The sequence below is a fragment of the Mustelus asterias genome, chromosome 12 (genome assembly GCF_964213995.1).
Source record: "Mustelus asterias chromosome 12, sMusAst1.hap1.1, whole genome shotgun sequence".
Taxonomy (NCBI): Eukaryota; Metazoa; Chordata; class Chondrichthyes; order Carcharhiniformes; family Triakidae; genus Mustelus; species Mustelus asterias.
In genome coordinates this window covers 11,737,051-11,756,431 of record NC_135812.1, presented here as the reverse complement: position 1 = coordinate 11,756,431, position 19,381 = coordinate 11,737,051, and the positions used below count along the sequence as shown (strand labels likewise).

General features: G+C 39.4%; 1 protein-coding gene across 2 annotated transcripts in view; it reads right to left on the bottom strand.

Annotated features, from left to right (window-relative positions):
- The window catches only part of nlk2 (nemo-like kinase, type 2), a 148,693-nt gene that overhangs the window by 39,376 nt on the left and 89,936 nt on the right, over positions 1-19,381 (bottom strand). For both annotated transcript variants that reach the window (XM_078224740.1, XM_078224741.1), the window contains exon 4: positions 3,798-3,904. In XM_078224740.1, coding sequence (XP_078080866.1) covers positions 3,798-3,904 — 107 coding nt within the window. The remainder of the gene's footprint in view (positions 1-3,797; positions 3,905-19,381) is intronic.

The window sequence follows — 19,381 nt, the reverse complement described above, 5'->3', positions numbered from 1 at the left end:
GCAACGTTGAATGTGGGTCTTTCAGATGAGATGTTAAATGGAGGCCCCTCTTGGATGCAAGAGAACCCATGGCACTATCCTGAAGGGGCCTCTAGAGTCCTTGCGGACCTTGTTTACACTCGCATCTTTCTTCTCAAAAACTTGTGAACCAATTGGCACTTCCTTCTTTTTGCGCATTCCATCACTTTCTTATTGCATCAACATCTGAATGAAAGTGTGAAAGAAGCATGATTACCTTTGTTACATTACAGATTATCTTGTCATTATCACAACACTGTTTATGGTAGCATATTGTGCACAAATTGGCTAGAGCGTTGCCTACATTACAACAGTGATTATATTTCAAAAGTACTTCATCAGCCGTAAAGCATCGAAACATCCAATAGTTGTGAAAAGTGCTATATGAATGCAAATATTTTTTCCCCCCCAAAAGTGATGTAGAGCATCTTGACCAATGAAACCTTTTCTATTTCAACACAAGGCAGGTTCTAGATCGCGAAGCAGCTCAGTGAGGAGTTGGAGGGAAATTTGTATTATTAAAGAACTATGTGAGGCAGTGTTGAAAAAAAATCTTGATTTTCACCTGGAAAAGAGTGCACATTTTTAAATATTTGAACATAAATGGTTTAGAAAGGTAGTTATAAACATTTACTTCAAACAAAACAGGGTACATCAAGACATGGTTTCAGATCAATAAAAGACAAATTAAGAGCTGATGTGAAAAGATGTCAAACCAAGTCACCAACATGTGGCAGGGCGGTGTGCTCGAGATGAAAATCATCCAAGTTGTTAACAGAATGCCGCAAGAGGGAACCCTGTAGTATCTTTCTGGATGTGACATGCCAAGCTGTCCAAAATGATCTCTCATCCATATTTATTTTGGAAGTAAAAATAGAACATTCGTACTCCTGGGTGGAACAGATCTCAAGGACAATTTAAAAGACCAGTGTAAAGAAACAACAAAACAAACAAGGTTCTGAGTTAGTTTGCTATGGTGAACTTCTACTCTGTGGAAGCTGCACCTGTAGAATTGGACAGCTCTAGTTGCAACATGGAAGGTACATCAAGTATAAGATTTTGATAATAGCATTGTATTTCTCAGGGTTTGCATAGGGTTAGCTAAGTTAGCCACTTTTAAAATGGTCAGTTTGAATTTCTGTTAGATAAATAATAATCAAAGGAATTGGGGGACAAAATGGTTATTGCTTGTGATAGATTATACATAATAAATTTATGACTTGAATAAAGCAAGGTTGAGAGGCAGAGAGATGTAGAGAGGGAATTAAAGTGGTGCAGTTATCTCAAAAGGGTTGTAGGGTTGGAGGGGTTTAAAGAGATGAGGGACAAGATTATGGAGGGATTTGAAGACAAAGATGAGCATTCTCAAATCATGTTACTTCAGCAGGAGTCAATACAAGTCAATGAACACAAGGAAGAAAGAAGACTGGAACTTGCTGCGAGTCAAGACATGGGTAGCTGAGTTTTGGATTACCTCAAGTTTACAGGGGGTAGAATGTGGAGGACCAGCCAGGAATGTGTTGAAATAGCTGATCTGCAGCTGAAACTCCCAATAATACCTCCAGACTCGACTGAGACAAGTCAGATGATGTTATGGAGGTGGAAATAGGCAGTCTTTGTGATAGTATAAATGCAGTCAGAAGTTCAATGGATCAAAATGTAACAAACATTGCAAACAGACTGGCTGAATCTCAAGACAGTTGCTAGGGAGAGTGATGGAGCTAGTAGCTAGGGGATAGTGTTTGGAGCAGGGAATGAGAACTGCTTCAGTCTTCCCAATAATTAATTGGGAAAATTTATGCTCATCCAATATTGGATACGAGATAAGTAGTCTGAAAATTTAGCAACAGTGGAGTTGCCGAGAGAGGTGCTGGTGAGGGGGAACTTGGGTGTCAATGTACAAATAAAAACCAATGTTGTGTCTTTGAGTGATGTTGCCGAGGGGCAGCATGTAGATGCGAAGTAGGAGTGTGTACAGAGGCCACGGATAGATCCCATGGGGACAGCAGAGATAATGGTTTGGGAACTGCAAGAGAAGCAATTGCATCTGACTGTCTGGCTACAATTAGGCAAGATTGGAACCAAATGAGGGCAGTCCCACCCAGACAGATGAGAGAAGGACGACGTGGTTAACTGTGACAAAGCCTGCAGACCGGTCGAGAAGGAAATTATACCCATGTAAGTTACATGGGAGGTGCAGCATGTGCAGCAACTATATGCCTTTCCTAGGATACTGTTTAACTCAGTTACATTTTTCCTTTCATCCTCCTTGTTTAGTATCTATTTTTTTTCTCAGAGTTATCATGTCTTCCTGCGCAAGTACTATATATAGGACACACTAGTTTTTTGTAAAAGAAATACTACTTGACCAGCATATGATTCTTTTGGGTAGAAAAATTACCAAGTAATTTCAGGTGTGATCTCTGTGAAAGGTTTTAGCACCTATAGGTGTAAGAATTCAGTGGGTGAAAAATTAATTCCAACACTGCATATATATATTTATACAAATTATTCCTACATACAAGATTGAACCTGAAAATATATAGTACTATCCGTAAGTCAAAAGATGGCCTTGACTGCATTCTGAGAAGACTGATATGTAGAGGGATAAAAAGGGATAAAGCAGAGATTTTAAAAATTTCTTCTCTTCATTCCATATTTTGGTTCCATGTCTTCCATTCCTCCGCCCCATCACCATCCAGACAAGCAAAACCATTCCTGGCCTTTGTTACAGTTACTCAAGTACGTCAACAAGCAGCAGCAATAACACATCATTCAATAGCCCTTCAGGATACTCCGATTGATTGAATCATAGAATCACTACTGTACATAAGGAGGCCATTTGGCCCATTAAGTCTGCACCAAATGTCCGACAGAGCATCTTATCCAGGCCCAGCCCCCCTCTCAAGCCCACAGTTACCCTGCTAATCCCCCTGAACTACACATCTTGGGGCACCAAGGGGCAATTTAGCATGGCCAATCTACCTAACCTGCACATCTTTGGACTGTGGGAGGAAACAGATGCACCTGGAGCAAACCCAAGCAGACACAGGGAGAACATGCAAACTCCACAGTCATCCAAGGCTGGAATTGAACCCAGGCCCCTGGCGCTGTGAGGCATCAGTACTAACTACTATGTCACTGTGATACATTTAATATCCAGCATTCAGCAAATACATTGCATAGGCATACGCATAAGCATGTGCTGCACCACAGAGTGGTGATGTGCACTGATCCACTATGCCATGTGATTTTCTAATTATTCTAGCACCAAAAATGATATAAAAAGACCAACCGTCTATATATTACTTTATGACTCCAAGATGTCCTAAAATACATGACATTCAATTAAGCACTTTCGAACTGTGGTCACTTGTAATATGCGGTAACAGTAGCCAATTTTCACTCAAGGTCCCAGCAATGTAATAATTGAGCAGAAAATGTATTTTAGTACTGTTGGTTTAGGGGTAAATCATGGTGGAATACCTCTGGTCAGAAAAATACCACGAGATATGAACAGATGGGTTCCAAGTTTAATTTGTTGTTTAAAAGACTGACAGTGCAGCACTCCTTCAGTTCTGTACTTGCAGTGTCTACTTAGATTATGCACTCAAGTCCTGGAACACAGCTTTAACCCATAATTTTGACTCTGGTATGAATGTCATCACTGATCCACAATTGATATAATTCGACAAGGGTTACCACATTGGTAAAATTAAACTCTTAAATTGAATATAAATCCTGGTATACATTTCAGATGGCAGGGAACATATACCCACCTCTCAAAATCTGGTAGAGGAAAACTTTGACATGATCTGAACTCAATGGTTGTGGAGATACGATGATCTTATGAAGGTCACTTTGCATTAGCTCTGTGACAACATAGCTGAGGAAGGGAAATAGTCAAGGAAAACACACTGTAGCTGTAAATCAATCCATAGATTGCAACTATTAGCATTAGAACATTTCAGCTTGTTACTGGAACTGAAAAATTTGCAGACCAAATTGGAATAAAGACAGGTAGAAAGACTTAAACAGCACCTTTGACAACTTCAGAATGCACAAATCTACTTTGTAACTAACAAGGTATGATACAATCCCAGGATGGTAAGATGGTTTGCTTTAATTTAAATTCTGACGTTCATTTATCATTTTGATGCAAATATTTATCAACATTCAACTCAAGTCACCTAATGAGAAAAAAAAGTTAGAATTTATGAAAACAGATGAAACAGGCAAACTTTCTTTAGCTTTATCAACAACTCCTTGGATTCACTTCAACACGAGTTTGGACTTTAAATCAATTCTTCTGAAAAGACATTTAGCTAAAAGTTCTAATTTTTTTAAAATATGGGACATTAGAAGGCATTGCTCACCTGATGTGCTGATTGGGAAAGTAAAGGTTCCAGGTTTGATCTCTGATGGGTTCTCAGCTAAGTCAATACAAAAAATATATAACCAGGATTCCTGCAGAAAGGTGCATGTCAACTGAGGATAGGAATGATACATCTCATGGTCAATAACTCATCACCACTCATATTTAGGCTGACAATGGTCATGCAGATAAACTGAAAACATGATTCAGTACCTTCAAATGAGAAGATAAACTCTCAAAATGCAACAGATAACTTGAAATTGAGGTCAATAAAATAAACTGAATTATCTAATAAGTTATTTTACTTGGCGTGCCTCAGAGGGAGAATCTTCAGTGGATTTTAGGTATAATTAGAATCCTTTGAATCTACTCATGTCATCATAGATACATCAATGCTCAAACTTGCGTTTATTTGCAAACAGCTGATTTTTTTCCTGCAAATGACCATCAGGAGAGATTTGTGCTTTTAGCAGATCTGCAAAACTCAATAATTGGTATGACTGAACATGAACAGGATCAGACTCTGATCAATACCAAAAAAATCTAAATGCTATTTATGTTGAACATAGCAGATCCACAAACTCTTAACGTTTTTAAATGGATAGCTGCTTAGAAAAAGGAAGATGTTTTGAAACAAGTGTTCATATAAACAAGCTAGTGTGTGTCATGATGGTTTGCTTCATTATATGTGAGCTTGTTTCAATGTCTAAGGTTTGTGGAATTTTGTTTAAACAGTTAACTTCAGGCTATAAGAAAACCAAAGCTGTAAATAAGTGAAAAAGACTTAAAACCATTTATGCTGCATAATTTATAGTAGTTTTCAGCCATATCAGCCTTTTTCCTCTGATGGAGAAATCCAGCACGAGGGGGCATGGCTTTAAATTGAGGGGGGGTAGTTATAGAACCGATGTCAGGGGTAGGTTCTTTACCCAGAGGGTGGTGAGGGATTGGAATGCCCTGCCAGCATCAGTAGTAAATGCGCCTAGTTTGGGGGCGTTTAAGAGATCCGTAGATAGGTTCATGGACGAAAAGAAATTGGTTTAGGTTGGAGGGTCACAGTTTTTTTTTAACTGGTCGGTGCAACATCGTGGGCCGAAGGGCCTGTTCTGCGCTGTAATGTTCTATGTTCTATGTTCTATCAATAAAGTTTTCATAAAAATACACCATTGTAGATATTAAGATATTTCGATGCCTACTTCAGGTATTGAGGTCATTTGCTTTTATTTCATTATTGAAACCAACTGTCAAAACAGTAAATCAACTTAACGCTGCTGTGGAGTTTGTCACATGCCAATCCAGGTTTTAACTTGGTTAACTACAAAGTCCATGAAAGAATATAAAATTATAAAAACCATTTTTACCATCATAAAAAGCTAAAACAGACATTCTGAACTCTCCTTCAATCTTAAGTCACTACCATCATTCTGGGTGATCTGATTACTGTCAACGGTGCTGGATTATTTTGAAATAAATTTTAAAAGCTACGATGCCTTTGGCCTTCCAAGTGAAGGTGGCCACCTTGATACTGTACCAGTTGCAAAACTAGAACAGTATGGAGCCATGGCTAATGTCCGCTGTAAAATAGAGTTGTTCTGCGCGGCTTTTTCCAGTGCACAGCTCCTTGAAATGATGCGCACCTCTGCACAATCACAATATTTATCACAGCACAAGGTCTGTGAGATACCTGCTGTACAGTTTAGAAAGAACATTGGGTGTGATATTCTAAATGCAGATTCGTCACGAGGCAGACTAGGCACAGTAGCCCATTTGCACATGTTCACATCTATTCTATAAATTTAATGTTAGGTACACTTGCATCATGTTTGAACATAGTTGAAATCCTTGCAGACAAGATCTGTACGAAATTTAGCAATCACATTTTTGAAACAGTTATACAATAGCACAATTCCAAAATTCTCCAAATCTTAAGGCATTCATGTAGCATTTATCTATTTAAAAATGTATCAATGAAAATGTCGATTGACTAAAAATTCAGAACATTTCCATCGCTGACATAACATCCCTGATGCCTCAACTAATTAATTTACGAGAACTGGAAGGCATCTGCACTACTTGTGGTCTAATCATGAAACTGCTACACATTAACAAACTCTTGACACAAGCTCCAAGGTGCCATTTATTTGAACAGCAGATCTCTGCTTACTGTCTCCAGATAATTTAATGAGGGATTGGAGCTTGGAGTAAGAGCCGGTGTTTGTCTAGTGCTCCCAATTTCTCTATGTTTGAATTCACCAGCCTTGAACAGATGGTGCTTGACAGGGTCCTTTTTTATGCTTCTATATAGTTTAATAATGAGACTGACTAGGCCTGGCTTCAGTGGTTTCCAAAATTTCAAAAGAAAATTTCTTTCTGCTTTGCATCAGGGGCTGACCTACTTGAATTTCAAAAACCCTCTCAAAGCATAAACGATATGCTGACTAATCTTTAGATTAAAATCTAACAAACAAGAAATGCTTACCAATACTTTACAGCAGAAGCATTATTTGTTTTCTTTGTTCTAATCAAGTGAACCTTTAATCTGGGAGTTGAGAAAGAAATGTTAGCTCTTAGTATTTTCACCAGCCAAAAAGCATAATTATGTTTAGTAAAGTTTTCCATCAGACCAAACTGACCTTTTCAATAAACATTTTAAACTACGAAATATAATTGCAGATATGATCTAAAAACACAGATCACTCCATATTGCTTCGTGGTCTTATAAACAATAGCCTGGTGTTTCTGATGGAGCTGTACAAGTACAATATATTCTCAAATGGACATTAAAAGATTGTTGAAACAATTATAGAAATTATGGCAAGATATTGGTTCCCCTAGTCAAAAATTCAATCAATCTACCTACAATCAGCATAAGTTTACAATAAACAGATGAAAAAATAGAAACTCATGCAAGCAGCAGCATTTAAATCTGTAACATTAATGCATCAATGTCACCATCATCCCAGCCAACTGGTCACATTAACCACAGATTTGCTACCAAAGTAGTCTTTTTGTTCTTGGAATGAGAGATAACGTTGGCAATGCAGCCCCACGAGCATGAAGCATCAACAATGCAGGATTGGAATCACACGTAGGTCACACAGGGTTAAGGCAACAGACTCCGTTACCTGAAGGACCTTTGTGAATCAGCTGAGTTAAAGAATACATTAAAGAATCTGACAGATTTCATGCCCATTATCGGCTAGTAATTGCCAAATTTATTTAATTCAATTTCATATGGTGAAATGTGCACTTTTGAGTACCAGAACCACTTTACCCTGTGAGCATAAAGGCAGATGGACTTCAACCCAGATAAATGCATAGTGGTCCATTTTGGCAGGTCAAATGGGAAGAAGGAGTACAATATAAAGGGAAAGACTCTTAGTACTGTGGAGGATCAGAAGGACCTTGGGGTCCGGGTCGGCCCCGCAGGTGGAGGAGGTGGTTCAGAAGGCATATGGTGTGCTGGCCTTTATCAATCGAGGGATTGAGTTTAGGAGTCCGGGGATAAGGATGCAGCTATATATTGTGGGCGGCATGGTAGCACAGTGGTTAGCACTGCTGCTTCACAGCTCCAGGGACCTGGGTTCGATTCCCGGCTTAGGTCACTGTGTGGAGTTTGTACATTCTCCTCGTGTCTACGTGGGTTTCCTCCGGGTGCTCCGGTTTCCTCCCACATTCCAAAGATGTGCGGGTTAGGTTGATTGGCCATGCTAAATTGCCCCCTAGTGTCCTGAGGTGTGTAGATTAGAGGGATTAGTGGGTAAAATATGTAGGGATATGGGGGTAGAGCCTGGGTGGGATTGTGGCTGGTGCAGACTTGATGGGCCGAATGGCCTCTTTCTGTACTGTAAGGTTTCTATGATTCCTACAAGACCCTCGTCAGACCCCATATTGGAGTACTGTGCTCAGTTCTGGTCGCCTCATTACAGGAAGGATGTGGAAAAGACTGAAAGGGTGCAGCGGCGATTTACAAGGATGTTGCCTGGATTGAGTGGCATGCCTTATGAGGATAGGCTGAGGGAGCTCGGTCTTTTCTCCTTGGAGACACATAGGATGAGAGGAGACCTAATAGAGGTATAGAAGATGTTGAGAGGCATAGATCGGGTGGACTCTGAGGCTTTTTCCCAGGGTGGAAATGGCTGCTACGAGGGGACACAGGTTTAAGGTGCTGGGGGGTAGGTACAAGGGAAATGTTAGGGGGAAGTTTTTCACACAGAGGGTGGTGGGCGAGTGGAATCAGCTGCCGTCAGTGGTGGAGGCAAACTCAATAGGGTCTTTTAAGAGACTCCTGGATGAGTACATGGGACTTAATAGGATGGAGGGTTATAGGTAGGCCTAAAAGGTAGGGATATGTTTGGCACAACTTGTGGGGCCGAAGGGCCTGTTTGGTGCTGTAGTTTTCTATGTTTCTAAAACCTCAAATTAATTTCCATACATACAAAAAGCTATTAAACTCCAAATAATTCAGCTCATAACTATTGTACTAAGAAGAAAACAAAATTGTTCATAATACAAACACCAGAATAATCCATCAAAACTGTTCAAATAATGTGGAAGTCAGAATTGCATCGTTAAATAAGTAATAAAACTGCCAATATTTCTACACGGTTTGGCAAGTTTTTGGACATTATAGCTCCATTTGAATGGATTGTTTAGAAACCAGATCATCCTTCTTTTTCAGGAATCACTAAAATACAGCACCAAAATAAAACTGGTACCAGTAAAATAAATTATTGCACCAAAACGTCCCAACCACAAGGCAGCTTCTAGACAAAAGTTGAAAAATCACCTTGGCTGCCCAGTCACAGGTATACTCTTTTCAGTGAGCTATTTTCAGTAAGGGAATTGCATGATACAGTTTTATTCCAAGAACATTTCTTTATTACTGTAACAAGGTAAAGTTTCAGCCTTTTTGGATGCCTTGGAATTTCATAGACAGTAGAAATTTGATAGGATTTTGAAAAATATAGCTAGTCGAGTGAGAACTGCCCAAGAAGAGAAAATAAAAATCAAGCTCCATTTTCTTCAAATTCCTGACTGCTCAATTAACATAGCACTCGGCACAAAACCAAAATGAGTGCATGGTTGATATTACGTACAAGAGGTGAAATTTAATAGGGCAAAGGAGAAATAAAAACTTGTATTCGTATGGCACCCCTTTACTGGACATCTCAAAGTGCTTAACAATCAATGAAGTACTTTTGAAGTGCAGGTATTGTTGCAAATATCTGCAAATTCCAATGAGCAGCATTTTGATAAGGACCAAATAATCTGTGATGATGATGACTGAGGTAAATATTGGTCAGGACACTGGGGCAACTCCCAGGCACTTCTTTGAAATGATGATGGGCAGGCAGTCTCATCTGAAAGGTGCCACCTCTAAAAGTGCAACATTCCCTGAGAATTTCACTGGACTGTTCGCCTTGATGTTTGTGCTCAAGTCTTGGAATGGCACTTAGAAATCATAGAAACCCTACAGTACAGAAAGAGGCCATTCGGCCCATCGAGTCTGTACCGACCACAATCCCACCCAAGCCCTACCCCCATATCCGTACATATTTTACCCGCTAATCCCTCTAACCTATGCATCTCAGGACACTAAGGAGCAATTTTAGCATGGTCAATCGACCTAACCCGCACATCTTTGGACTGTGGGAGGAAACCGGAGCACCCGGAGGAAACCCACGCAGACACGAGGAGAATGTGCAAAGTCCACACAGACAGTGACCCAAGCCGGGAATCGAACCCAGGTCCCTGGAGCTGTGAAGCAGCAGTGCTAACCACTGCTACCGTGCCGCCCACTTGAACCCACAAACTGACCCAGAGGCAAAAGCTCCATTACTTTTTTTTAAAATTAAGCTCTCCAAGGAGAAGTTTTACCACATGAAGACGTGACATTTTAAATTTGCTGTCACTACAGTTTATACCAAGTAGAAACAACACAAAAAGCTTAAACCCATTTGCAACCACTGGTGGTACAGCAAAACTGGTAGATAGGAACATACTGTAGTTTGTGTAGATTTATGCTTTTTGATCCCATTAAGCAGTTTTAACAAAGCAAAAAGTAGAATTTTACACCAAAATCTTACAGAATAACACTATACCCTGTAATCAACAAAAGATGGATTCACAACTGTATAGCAACAGAAATTGAAAGCACATGGAAAGTGAAAGTTATAGAAGCAAAAATTGGGTAAAATTCAAAATTATAGCATTGGCTGAATGTGTCAAGTTCAACATTCCAAAGTGTACTCAACCCCAACCAGTATTTAGAATAAATTATGCTATTGCTCAAGGATCTTTAGTATGCTTAGTCAGCTATTTTGGCCCATAATTTTGTTAAATGGAAATAAATTACCTTGCATAAAAATGCTGGCTGTCCATAACATCACCTGAATCCTAATTTTGTTTTGCAATTTTAGCAGAATGGTAATACATGTTATTACAGTACATCTGGAAAATGACACGACTTGCCATCAAGTACATTCAAACATTTTAAGGTGTACTGCTTTCCATTAAGCTGGTTTAAAAACAGAAACAGGCAAAATGACTGTGGGAATGTAATTATGCACTTTGCATAGTCAACCTTCACTGTAATCTTGGAGCTGTTTCCTGTCTGATAACCAATTAAAAGCAACCTTTTGTTTATGTCCCTGTGGACTCAAACTAAATTGTAAATGTTTCTCTTCCTATGATAGAGTCACTAAATTTCATCCCTGTAGACTCATCACTGGCTGTCAATGCCCATTACCACATGGATTTTCTTTTCAGATTTAGGAAACACAGCTGGAGTATATTCAAAGGGTAAGTAACATCAGTACACATTTAAAGAAAATGAAAACACTTGTAATCATTGTCTTTAGATTTTTACTTTTTAAAATTGATTTGTTAAAGCAAATGCTGATAGCACCAGGAATAGGCTTGGAGTCAACAAGAAGGAATTTGAATTGACATAGTTGATGACAAAGTTGCTATGCACTGTCAATTAATGCCTACACATTCCACAAATGTTAATTTATTCTCCTCGCTGCTTCGGCTGGTAACTATTCCAACAAGTTATGAACACAATATTTGTACGTCTGATTTTAAGAAAAAATCCTGTATATTTAACTGACTCACATCTTTATTCCATAAATGTTTAAGTTCACAAGCTAAACGCTTTCTAGTTTTCATACATACATTAATGCTGACAATTAGGTGTCAACAACCACTTGTTTGAATTCTATATGCCATAACCACCTGTTTGAATTCCACTACACTATTTGAATATTTCTGTAACAAAGATATTTTTTGCCTCATTTTGCCTCATCTATTTGTACGCATCAAATTCTCCTACTAGCATACAATACATGGCATTTTATTTTAAATCTGGTTCATCATCAGCTGTGCAAGAAGCCAGCTGCATTACCATGATATAAAGATGTTTTCCATAATTGAAAAACAAATACTGTACTATGTAACAGCTTACACACACCCAATTGTGAAAAAAGTGCCTCCAAAGAAACTCTTGCAATTATTGACTGATATTGTTCCAACAATCCATTTTAGCATTGGACTTCAAACAGGAAGCTGATCTCAACACAATCATAATTTATGCTCAACATCAGCTGTGCTAATGAATTCAATCACCTCGTAGTGACCTCTTTCCCAATGCCCAAGGATGGGGCAGAAAACAAATGAGCAAAGTACTGTTTTCATCTAGTAGCTGCTAATGGTACCAGTGTTGGAGCAGTTTGCCTGCCTACCTTGCGTTATAAGTGATGATGTAGTATATGGAGAAGGGAAATAAAGATGAAGTAAGGAACATAAACTAGCAGACAGAAAATCCAGAAAAAAAATAAAATGCATTTGAAAACTTGGAAGAATCAAGAAACAAACACACCACTTCCATCACTAAAGCAATGAAATCAAGTTTCTATTTTAATGCTAATAATTGTTTCAAACTGAACTAAACAATTGTATTCTGGTTACAACTACAAGGATCCTGACATAAATTACCTAGCTTTTTAAAGTGAACAACTCTTATAGCAACTAATAGAGGAGAAAGTATTTTTTCCTAAACTACATTCTGCACACTAAGTTAGTTCCCTTTTCCTTTCAACAAAATGAAATGCGAGCACATGTTGGATTTGTTGCGGTACTAATTAATCCACACCCACCATTGAACATTTTTAGCAACTCCCCAATTAATTTAGAAACTCTCCAATTTATTTACTTATTTACAAAACAATGATACTATTCTCTGGGGTCACATGTTCATCCCATTAAATAATCTTTCAATAGCCATTCATCAGTATTAAACACAAACTATTGCAAACCAACAATATATAATGAGGTTATGAAGGCTTGTATTTTAAAATCTATCGCACCAAGCTCTGTATACCAGTACCAGTGAGATCTGACCAAGGCTTAAATTTCCTGACAATGGTTTAAACCGAAACTTACTTATCTGCTATTTTATTTTAAGCAATTAAATTCAAAATGAATGGTTCAGAAAATCTACTTGCCATCGCTAAAATATTCTTAAAATATAACTAATTGATTTAATTGAAAATGTAATACCTCATTTACAGTACAAATGGCACAGGTAAATCATTAGTTTACTGAATAGCTGATCTGTACAGCCTTTCCCTGGGATGTCTGTAGCCAGAAAGATTAAGAAATCTCTCAATGCCAGGTTAAAGTCCAACAAGTTTATTTGGAATCACGAGCTTTTGGAGTGCTGCCCCTTCATCAGATGAAGGAGCAGTGCTCCGAAAGCTCGTGATTCCAAATAAACCTGTTGGACTTTAACCTGGCATTGAGAGATTTCTTACTGTGCCCATCCCAGTCCAACGCCAGCATCTCCACATCAGAAATATTAAAATCATACAAATATAAACGTACATATTGTCTTGCAGCCAGTGACAGCCCACAAGGGCTTGAAACACTAGGATCACAGCTTTTACCTAGAGCTATTACGGAACAATTAATGCTGGTAAAGGCAAGTTGCTCGCACCAACAGCACTTGCATTGGCTTGCCATCTGGTGTGCGACTTCAGGGAAAATAAACTGTTGGATCTTTGGTATAAGTTATAAACAATTTGCACTTTGTATTTATAAGACAATAGGGAAAGTTCAGATCCCTTCCAGGTGTTGCATTCCATGTTGGGCAGATTTAGCAGCAAGATGTCTAGGTTGGTATTTGGTGCATAGTGATCATACCACATTAGCCTGGGTTCAGCACACTTACTTAGAACATAGCTTGGGTTTAGCACAATTACTTAGGGTGGCACAGTAGTTAGCATTGCTGTCTCAGCGCCAGGGATCCGGGTTTGATCCCCAGCTTGGGTCACTGTCTGTGTGGAGTTTGTACATTCTCCCCGTGTCTGTGTGGGTTTCCTCCCACATCCTGAAAGATGTGCTGGTTAGGTGCACTGACCCGAACAGGCACCGAACTGTGGCGACTAGGGGAATTTCACAGTCACTTCACTGCAGTGTTAATGTAAGCCCACTTGTGACTAATAAATAAACTTTAAAAACAAATTGTGGGTTCAAGACCAGATAATCCAAGCAGATATAAATGATAATTTCTCAGGCGGGCATTAAAGTTCCCATGTACTAGAGGAGTTCCCTTGGTGTTGAGTCATGGATTAGAAATTCTGCCCGGTGCAGTGTTGGGAGCAGGTACGGTAGCAGCATGTAAGGGGTAACTAGACAAATACATGAATAGAATGGGAATAGACGGATACGGACTCCGTAAGTGCATACGGTTTTAGGTTAGGCAGGCATCATGATCGGCGCAGGCTTGGAGGGCCGAAGGGCCTGTTCCTGTGCTGTACAGTTCTTTGTTCTCTTTGTGAAGGACAGGGCTGCGTGTGTGATTTTACGTAGCTTCGAGCATGGGTGAGTGAGTCACTTACCCAACTGAACCTTAAATTGATATTCACTGTTATACTTAACACAATCAGAATTTTTAGCAGATGTCTAATCGCAGAATCACATCTAAAGTTGAACACTAGTTTTGCAAGCACGGGCTGGTTGGGTAATGTCAATACTTTGCCTGTTGCAAACAGCCAAGGGACATATTGTTTAATATGATCTGCCAATCGTTGGGACATATGGCCTATATGCCTGGGATCTCACCAGCATTGATATTTATATACCATATTGCTCATTTGTGTGATAGGCAGAACATCCTTTTGGCTTGACAGCAGCATCCTGTCAGTGGAGAATACTACCCGTGTTGTTACTGCATTGTAGCACTGTGCAACATCAAATGTCACATGTTGTTGAAATCTTTGAGACACCTTGTGCTTCCAGGGCAACTGGAGGCAAACTGGGCGCTTTTCAGGACCAAAGTGGCAGCCTTAGGCCCATTCATGAATTTGCACGATTTACAACGAGCAACGATTGGTGGCCATTAACCCTCAGGATGGTTTTGATGCTCCCTATTTTAGTATCAAACTTGCGCAATGAACAAATGACTCAGGCCCTATGAGGTTGCCGATATTATAATACTGAATCAATTTAAGATTGCCAGTCAGGCTCTCAGTGTGACGCACTCATGCATGCTGGAAGACACATATTCACAGAGGACCTTGTCCTTTGCAGACAGAAAGAACATGTCCATGGGGCAGCACGGTGGCACAGTGGTTAGCACTGCTGCCTCACAGCGTCAGGGACCCAGGTTCAATTTCCAGCTTGGGTCATTGTCTGTGCGGAGTTTGCACGTTCTCAGTGTCTGCGTGGGTTTCTACCAGGTGCTCCGATTTCCTCCCACAGTCTGAAAGACATGCTGGTTAGGTGCATTGACCCGAACAGGCGCCGTAGTGTGGCAACCAGGGGAATTTCACAGTAACTTCACTACAGTGTTAATAATGTAAGCCTTACTTGTGACAAATAGATAAACTTTAACTTTATATAGTGCACCCTTTTCAACAACTGAACAAGAGCTTAGGGAACAGTCACTCCCTGATTCATTTCCTAGGGCAAGCCTCGTCTAATCAGTGGACCTGCCTAGTTTGAATTCTTAGAAATCATAGAAACCCTACAGTGCAGAAGGAGGCCATTCGGCCCATCGAGTCTGCACCGACCACAATCCCACCCAGGCTCTACCCCCACATATTTACCCGCTAATCCCTCTAACCTACGCATCCCAGGACTCTTAAGGGGCAATTTTTAACCTGGCCAATCAACCTAACCCGCACATCTTTGGATTGTGGGAGGAAACCGGAGCACCCGGAGGAAACCCACGCAGACATGAGGAGAATGTGCAAACTCCACACAGACAGTGACCCGAGCCGGGAATCGAACCCAGGACCCTGGAGCTGTGAAGCAGCAGTGCTAACCACTGTGCTACCGTGCCGCCCTAACTGTGCTACCGTGCCGCCCTAACTGTGCTACCGTGCCGCCCTAACTGTGCTACCGTGCCGCCCTAACTGTGCTACCGTGCCGCCCTAACTGTGCTACCGTGCCGCCCTAACTGTGCTACCGTGCCGCCCTAACTGTGCTACCGTGCCGCCCTAATTTGAACAAAGCTGGGCAGTTAACTGTTCCATGCTACATTTCCCATGGCAACTACAGTCCACTTGGCAACCAGTCACTCTCTTCTCATGCAGTATAAATTGTTGATCCCAATTATTGTTGGCAATTTCTTGCAAGCTCTCCTGATGAGTGCCAAGACAAAAAAGCTTAGATAGCATTTTTCTTTCAAGCAATACTTAAGTTCTGTACTACCAAACGATTTAGTTTTGAGAAAAATTCAAAATATGAGAAACTTCATCCTGGAGTATTCACTTTCGACTCACTTGGAGACCGCATTTTATTAGCTTAATGAATAACTTAATGAACAGTTTTCATGTCACAACAGGAGTGATCAATGGCTAATAAATTCTAGATTCCTGACTAGGCCTACAGCCTATGAAGCCTTATTTTTAAAAAAGAAATCAGGGCCCAACAGGATAAAAATACACTGGCCTCAAGATTTGGAAGGTGCAAAAAAAAAAAAAACCCCTCTGCCCAGTTACCTATCTGGAAACCCTCAATGGGAAGCGCACCTGTGGGAATTTCAGGTGAAGTCTCTAATAGCCCTGGCCATGAGAATTGGCCTCATAATGGTCAAGCTGTCTGCCAATATTCTGCCTCGGCTCAAAATTTATGATTCTCACTTAAATGAGATACAGATGGCTGGCAAAGTTCTCGGAATTACATGCCAACATGAATCTACACCTTAAAACTAGCTGAGAAAGTAGAGCTAGGCTGAATATGAAGGAAGAATATTAGTCCAACAACCTTAAGTTTAAATACACCAATGAATGCAGTAAAATGCGGGTAATCCATGTTATACTTTTGGAATTTACTGCAACGTTTCCTGCAATTAATTACCTACTTATGTATAGGAACTACTTTATTATTAAGGTATACAGTATTATCCAGTCAGCAGATTAAAGATCAAAGACCCATTCTATTGGCCACGAAGTAACAGTTACGTAACACCAGAGTAGCATGGACAATATATTAGGTTTTAAGTAGGACTAATTAAAAGAGTAGAATTGAAGTTATTTGTTTTACTACTTATATAGTTTACATCTGTATTAAATTGAGGAATAATTACGTTGCAAAATCCTACAAAAAAAGGTTGGTTATTCACCAGAAAGAAAATTTGAAAAATTGCACTGATCAATATGAAGCTCATACATATTAGTACATTTCACTCATAGCAGTACTGCTTCACAATTGAGTAACAAAACTACATATGGTAGGATTTTGTCATCTTTACTGGTTTTATTAGGCATCAGATTAGGGTACAGAAGGTTGTTTTACCGTAAGCCTCATTTGCATTGATGTTTCGAGACGGATTTGCTTGGAAATACCTCAGGACACACTGCAGCAGTTTAAACATGCATTCAACTCAGAGGCAGGCATCTTACGGAGAACAATTCATACACTTAGAATAAATAGGTGAATTTGGGTAACACTCACATCCATGTTTTGCTTCTACTATGGTTTGTTTCAGGAGCAAAAACAGCCAACAAAATGTTTTAAAAAGTGTGCCCACATAAAACCGGTTTTCATGTCTTGGTAATCTGTTTGCAAGACAAAAAGGCTAATGCACAGATTATACAGCTTTATTTCTTTTGTTCAATGTTGCCATAACAGGTTCCTTCTTTTGCCCTTTTAAAGTGGATTATATTGTGTTACCTACTTGTAATAGATACCATTGATATCAGGTTTAAGTGATTTGCCGCCAAGTTTTGACGAAAATTGTGAGTGCACAATAGTGTGGCGTGCAAGAAATAAATTTGTTTTGATATACAACCTCAGGACATCTTAAAAGCATTTTCTAGCCAATTAAATACTTTTGAAATTTGTTAACATGGGTGAAACATCACTGATTTTAAAGAAATAAGATTTTAGTTGAAGTATCTTATATTGGCAAACAACATTTGAATGGTAACATGGAATGGCTTTTAAAATATTAAGCATGCAATTTATTTACTAGTGTAGTTTATAATCCTCAGTTAAGTGGAAATATCAGAATATTGTGTGATAAACCTCAAATACTTTCCATATATTCCCAATTTCAATAAACATTAATTGACAATATTCAACAAGCAGTTAGCTACTTAAAAATACTGCACTGATATATGATGCAAAATCTATCCAGAAAACGTGAGCCATAAAACAAACTATTTTCCCTTGTGGTTTCCCACATCTCTCACCTGCCTTAGCTAGCTAGCATTTTACCAACGATGAGATTTAGATGGATTTAACCAAGGCCTACCCATGTGCTTTATTATCTATAGGTATCAATTTAGAATTTTGCTCAATATCAAACTTTAAAACCCTTACTGAAAAGCTGCTACTTGAAATAAAAATATACAGGATGAAATGTGAACTTCACAAAATACATTTTGGTTTCCAACTTTAAATGATAATTTCCATGAATTAGTCAGGGTGACCTGTACTATAATGGATTTGAAACAAATTTAAAATTAATGTAACAAATAGGCCATTTAATTTTAACAAGTTAAAAGTTCAACATTGTTTAGGCTTTAGTTGAGTGTATTAATACAATTTAGAAAATTTACATATGAACAGGCAATTTAGGAGTAGGAGTAGGCCACTTGGCCCCTCAAGCTTGCCCTGCCATTCAATAAGATAATGGCTGGTCTGATTGTAACCTTAACCCCATATTCTTGCCCCTCAGCCTTAAACATATTCGAAGATTCTGCTTCCACTGTCTTTTGAGGAAACTTGGGCAAACTTCCTCAGAGAACTCCAATAAATTGGTTAAACATGATTTCTCTTTCACAAAACCATATTGAATCTGCCCGATTGCGGTGAATTTTTCCAAATGCCCTGCTGTAACATCTTTAATAATGGTTTCTTACATTTTCTCTCTGACAGATGTTAAGCTAACTGGCATTGGCCTGTAGTTTCTTCTTCCTATCACCCTCCATTTTTGAATACATTTGCTACCTTACAATCTAATAGAATCTTCCCTGAATCCCGGGAATTTTGGAAATATAAAACCAAGGCATCAACAATCTCATTAGCTACTTCTTTCAAGATCTTTGAATGAAGCCCATCCGGACGCAGGGATTTGTCAGCCAAAGACCGAACAATTTACTCAATACCACTTCCCCTGGGCGACTGTATTCTCCCTCCCCCGCACCCCCCCCCCCCCCCCCCCCCCCCATCCAGGTTCCTTCTTATCGAACTTTGTTATTCTTTGATGTTCTTTAAAATTTCTTCCAATCTTTTGACCTGCCACTTGTCTTTGTGCAAATACATACTTTTTTTTAAAGCTTAATACTGTTTTTTAAACTTAAAAAAAAAACTTAACCATGGGTGACAGGCTCGCTCCCTGGAACTTCTCATTGGAATTCAAATATTCAGTGTATTCAGAAGCACCTCTAAAATGTCAACCACTCAACTTATTGATCTAGCACAGTGGTTAGCACTGCTGCTTCACAGCTCCAGGGTCTCGGGTTCGATTCCCGG